Below are 5,989 nucleotides of genomic sequence, written 5' to 3' on the forward strand. Positions count from 1 at the left end.
CTGGAAGCCTTTTGTTTCTTTCTAGTGTTGCGAACTTGAACTTGCGTTGAGGAATTATCTTGTTTTGCTCATTTTTTGACAATGTGATTAACTCTTGAACCAATCCCAAGAGGACTATTTGGTAACGTGAGCAAAAACTAAGCAAATCGATTTTCATCTTTTGATATTAACAAAGGAAAAAGCTAACAAAAGTTACAACAATAGGCTTCCAGACCAGGGTTTTTTATACGGACTATGATATAAGTATCTGCTGGTTTCTGTAGTACCCACTTAGTCGAATTGCTTGGGAGTCAACAAACAGGGAGTGACACAAATAATTGACAAGGTAAAGTTCAGTTCTTACAACTATTTCTTCTTCTTCATGAAAGACGTCTGAACTCTCTGCCAAGCTTGCAACTAAGAGGCTTTTGCCTCGCTCAACATAAACCTATCAAGGTAGGTCACTACACCTCTCCTTTCCTTTGGGTATTTACATATGTACAGTGCCTTCGCTATTGGCGGTTCTCAGTCCAAGGCATAGATTTTATATACATTAATGACTACTATAACTCGTAGTCATCAAGATAACGTAGCGCTTTTCGTCGTCTTTCCAGTCCTGAATTTTTACGGTCAACGTGTTCAACGTCGTGATCAACGTCTTCCATCTCACTCTCTCCTTCTCGATACGGAATCGTGTTACTTTCTCTTCCCGAAGATGTGTCGTCAACAGGGCTGTCGTCGGGCAGTGGTGGATTAATATCGTTATCATAGCGACGGTGACGAAACGGAAAATCATAACCCGAGTCGGCGTCGACGTAATTTCGTGTTAGTGAGCGTCTGAAAAACGGATCGCACTCATGGACTTTCTTGAACTTGTTTGCTGCACGGGTAACAAATTTGCCTTTCGATGTTTCGGCGGTGAGCATATAACCTTTCTTTTTCACCACAGTCAATGGTGATGGGTCGAAAGGAGTCTTAACAGTAGACTTCTTTTGAGGGCGAAGGACTTTGTCCCCTAGGTCGATGTCAATGGGCTTCGCGTGTCGTCGTTGGTCATGGTATTTGGTTATGGCGGCCTTGTAACTTGTATCTTTCTCGAGAACGGATCGATCTTGTTCCTTCTTTTTCATCATTGGAACAGAGGTTGCAATTTGTCGATTGAACAACATCTCCGCTGGTGACTTTCCAGTGGCTGAATGGAGAGTCGCCCGATACGAGATATCTGTGATACAAGATATCTGTGAACCGCTTTTTTGGGGTCCTTGTATTCGACATAGGCGGTGTGAGCTACCTTCATGAAGTTTTCGGCTAGCCCATTCGACCAAGGTTGTTCTGGTGTAATCGGCTGGTGCTTAAAACCTCGCTTCTTTGCGTAATTTGTAAAGTCGTGCGAGTTAAAAGGCGGACCATTGTCCGTCTTGACCTTCTCTGGAATGCCATGAGTTGCCAAAATTCGGTCGAAATGAGGTACCACCTTGTCGGCGGTGGTAGAATCTAGCACAGCCACTTCTGGAAATCGAGAGTACTCGTCAATGAGAAGCAGGAAATAGTAATCTTTGGCGATTGGGCCCTTGAAGTCCGAGGCGATGTGTCTCCAAGGTCCTTCTGGCAATTTCCTCGTGATGAGCGGCTGATGCTTTTGTTGAGGTATAGCGGCTAAGCATGCATGACAAGATTGTACAAAGTTCTACACAAGCTTATCCATGTTGGGAAACCAAACTTTCGATCGGAGATAACGCTTTATTTTCGATGCGCCTTGATGCCCTTCATGAGCGAGAGCTATCACGTCAGGCTGCAAACTTTCCGGAATAATAAGTCGTTCTCCTCGTAAAACGACTTGTCGTGCAACTGAAAGTTCGTCGAATACGTGTCGGAACGGCTGTAAGTCGTTTGCATTCTTCGGAATGTATCCTTTCTCAAGGATGCAAAATTTCAAGCGGGCGAGCTGGTCATCGGCGTTTGTTGCTTTTCGAACCATGTCGAAGGTCATAGCGTCGGGAATATCGTCGTCGATGATAGCATTGATGTGGAAGGTTTCCTCACTGGCTTGCATCTTCTGTTGTTCAGTGATGGGCAATGGATGTCGACTGTTGTAATCTGTCGGATTGGTGCTTCCCTTTTCATACTTTACGGTCATACGGTACTGTTGTAACTTCAATCGGTGATTCTCGATGCGAGCTGGGGCTTGTCTTCGTTGATCATTGTACAATGAGACCAGCGGCTCATGATCAGTTATTGTGTCGAATTTTATTCCGTGGAGATACATTCGGTTGGTCATGACGCCGAAAAAGATAGCTAAGCTTCCACCCTCGTTCTGTCTCTGTTAACGATCTACTCGAGTAGTTGATTGTTTTGTAATGTCCAGTGTCGGGTTCCTTTTGAAACAATGTGGCGCCAATACCCTTCGGTCCTCGGTCAACTCGGGTGCCCAGGGTGCTATTACTCGGTTGTTACATAAACCCTCTTTCAGTTTATCGAATGAGTCCTGACAAGCTTGATCCCAGTGGAATGGAACTTTCTTACGCGTTAGATTTCTTTACGGTGCTGAAATGTCACTGTAAGTCTCTGGCTCTCCGAACATAAAGAGGGCGTTATATTGACACATCTGCAAGAAACTTCCGCTGCGTTGGTTGGTGGTGCGAGTCTGACGATAGTCTCTACTTTCGATGGATCTGCAGACATACCTTCGCTGGAAAACTTATATCCAAACCAAATAACTTCTGGAGCACTCCATACACATTTCTCTCGTCTAAGTGTTAAGCCGAGGGATTGTAATCGATCAAGTAGAGCACTCAAATGGAGGTCATGCTCATGCTGGCTCTCTCCGTAAACTAGCAAATCGTCTTCAATCTGTTCCACACCACCGAGGTCTACAATACTTTGCCGCAAACGCTCGTGGAACTCTTGACTGGCAGGTCCAGCACCCATGACAAGACGCTTAAATCGGTAGATGCCTTCGTGCGTGTAAAAGTTTGTAAGTTCTTTCGATTTCTCGCCGAGTGGCGTTTGGTGAAATAAATGTTTCATGTCCAGCTTTGTGAATACTTTGGCGCCGTTAAGCTTGTGACGCAAGGAATGGACAGTCGGTACGGGAATCTTTGATGGCAATATTTGCGTGACGCATGTCTAAATTCATGCGTATCTGCCCGGATGGTTTCTTTGTAATGACAACGTTCGAGATCCAGTCGAGGTTAACACTTGGGTCTAACGGGTCTTTGATGATGTCATTGTCTCAAAGTTCTTTGAGATGGCTCGTGACTTGTTTTCTGAAAGCGAACGGTATCGGCTACTCCTTCTGTATCATTGGTTTGATCGATCCGTCTATATCAAAGTTTATTTCTGATTTATTGAACTTGCCGATTCCCTCAAAGATAGGTTGATGCTTGTCGATGATTTCAGTCACTGAAGTTGGGACTTTCTCTGGTTCGTTGATGTGGTATACTGGCGTTTCCGGATCATTGGCGTCTCTGCGGCCTTCTGGGTGAATCTCCAATACACCGAGCCTCAACGATGCTTCTAAACCTAAGAGCGGTTCCGTGTGGTTTCCTTCTATCACGTAAACGAGTTGCTCGGCTGTTGCTCTACTGCTAGTGGTCGGTTCGATCTTTGCCCTACCCTTCACTCGCAGCAGGTCTTTAGTACCATACGGGCGGAGCTTCACTTTCGATTTATACAGTCTGGTCGTGTTGGCAAACTTGCGAAAGTCTTTTTCTGGGATCAGAGTGTTTCTGCATCCGGAGTCGACTCTCATTTTCAAACACGTACCATTGGCTTCCACATCGATCATTTCAATTTCATTTTGGTCATTCACCAGAGGGATGAAGTTCACGGTCAAGACGTGACCCATCAGTTGTTCATCGTCCGAATCACTCGATTCGTCCAGGGCATTAACATATGTTTCTGGTGCACCAGGACATACTGGCGATTTTGAAAAATGGTGCTTCTTCTTGCAATCATTGCAACGTTTCCCTTTTGCGGGACACTTTCCTTTTGAGTGGACTTTCCGACGTTCATATCCGCAAAAGTCACAAATTTTTGGGGAACTTTCGGTTTGCTTTCCCCTACCGATCGAATCTCTCGTGATGTTTGGTTTCGGTGGATCTGGTCTTCTTGGTCCTCTTCTATTGCCGATCCAGTTAACACTCTCCTGTTTCTCAATGTTTTGCGCTTGTGTCGATGATGATTCCAGCGCTATTCCGTATTTAACGAAATCATCGAAATTTGCACCCTTCGCGAGGGCATGTTTCCTGAGCTTATTGTTATTCGTCTGCATCATCATGGCGTCGCGAGCAGCTTTCTTTGCAGTGTAGGTGGCGAAATTGCAGAGCTTTGCTTGATCCAAAACTTTTGTGTACCATTCGGTGAACGGCATCTGCCCTTGTGGCATCTCGTTAAATAGTTTAAATACTGGGTAAACATCGTTTATCTGTCCCTTTAAGGAGTTTTTGATTTTGTCAATTGCGGCTGCGTATGTATCTTCTGTCGTCACCTTTCCTTCGTGCTCGAAAAACGTAATCATTTCGTCTCCACCCCAGAGTTGCAAAAGAGCTTTCTTTTTCTTATCTTCGTCAATGTCCTCCGTATCAAAAATCATGTTTGCTTTCTTGACATATTTATCGAACGAATCGAGGGCGGCACCCGCGTCTTTTGGGCGTTTGAAGGTTGGGAGGGCGGAATAGAGCGCCTCTAGCGGCCATATTGGATTTGACTTATCGAGACAAAATGTGGATGGTTCGATTGGAAGCAAGCAAAACTTGGAATTTTTCTTTGGAAACTCTGGAAACTACAAGAGTCTATTTTAGGTTGTTGATCATCTGGAACTGGGTAACATAAGTCTATTCGTCGCCAATGTAGTTCCCACTTAGTCGAATTGCTTGGGGGTCAACAAACAGGGAGTGACACAAATAATTGACAAGGTAAAGTTCAGTTCTTACAACTATTTCTTCTTCTTCATGAAAGACGTCTGCACTCTCTGCCAAGCTTGCAACTAAGAGGCTTTTGCCTCGCTCAACATAAACCTATCAAGTTTCGACTGCATTCTTCATTAAATCAAACAACTTTCCTTGGTAAGTTTCACCAAAAATACTTCTTGTTATGCCTGGTTGGTAATTTTTCAGTGGGGCTGGAGTCCCAGCGGATCTGTGACACAGGGGTGTAATATTAAAGGACAATTGAGTCTTTAGTGCACCACAATGTCACCAACTGAATGACGTCTGTGAATTTTAAACTTTCTAGTACTGACCCCTTATGGCTAAAAGTAGATTTAAAAATTATTTAGTCAAGACCAATTTAATTTGTTGTTCTACGGGCAGATCGTTAGAAAACTACCTATGGGTCAGTCGGTCGGCACAATAAGAATAGATTTTTTATTTATCAGGGTTGGTGAGGTACCGAAAATATTTTCCAAAAAATTTCTGGATTAAAGTTCCACTTTTTTCATTGGAAATTCAGTATCATTATTTTTTTGATTTTAACAAAAATAGGGTCGGTCGGCCCCGTAAAACAACAAATTAGATTGCTCGCCTTAGCACCTTAGCGACTAAATAAAAGAGACGGATCTTTAATGATTTGAAGTGAATTTTTGGCAATCGTGGGAAAAAATATTTCGGGGCTTTATGACGGGATAAGTAGAAACAAAATATAAGACACAGAAATTTTCATATCAAGATGTCTAAAATGTCATGTTTATATTAACTACATGAATTTTTTTATTATCTTGGGATGTTGGTCACAACATAGTTTTCCCTGTTACTTTTACTTTTCATAACCTAACCCCCAATCTAACATTCTTTATTTTGATAATATACAAGGCTTGCTATGTATCTCTGTTAAGTTAGATTGTTTTTTATAGGAACACAAAGAGCGTGACACTATGAAGCGGTGACATTCAAAAGCAAACAACATTAGATATCTACTATTGTGTTCTAAATATTCTAAGGCCTAGCAAACGTGAATTGGAGCCTATTTTTGAAATCGTTGCAATACCGAGTTTATGTATTTGCACTTTTGA

The 5,989-nt window shown here is 43.0% G+C and overlaps 1 protein-coding gene across 1 annotated transcript; it reads right to left on the bottom strand.

Moving 5' to 3' along the window:
• Positions 1 to 1,108: 1,108 nt before the first annotated feature.
• Positions 1,109 to 2,257, bottom strand: LOC136821054 (uncharacterized). Its single transcript, XM_067077288.1, has 2 exons — positions 1,780 to 2,257; positions 1,109 to 1,635 (listed from the first exon to the last, which is right to left on the bottom strand). Exons 1-2 carry the CDS (start codon positions 2,255 to 2,257, stop codon positions 1,109 to 1,111), a joined length of 1,005 nt encoding a protein of 334 aa, XP_066933389.1.
• Positions 2,258 to 5,989: the final 3,732 nt, after the last annotated feature.

The sequence above is a fragment of the Clytia hemisphaerica genome, unplaced genomic scaffold (genome assembly GCF_902728285.1).
Source record: "Clytia hemisphaerica strain Z4C2 unplaced genomic scaffold, Clytia hemisphaerica genome assembly, whole genome shotgun sequence".
In the NCBI taxonomy this organism is placed as follows: Eukaryota; Metazoa; Cnidaria; class Hydrozoa; order Leptothecata; family Clytiidae; genus Clytia; species Clytia hemisphaerica.

Excerpts from the sequence above, each read along its gene's own strand:
- LOC136821054 (XM_067077288.1), bottom strand. The coding sequence starts at position 2,257 with ATGACCAACCGAATGTATCTCCACGGAATAAAATTCGACACAATAACT. Across the intron at positions 1,636-1,779 it reads ACGACTTATTATTCCGGAAA|CCGCTATACCTCAACAAAAG; the intron begins GTTTGCAGCCTG and ends ATGCATGCTTAG.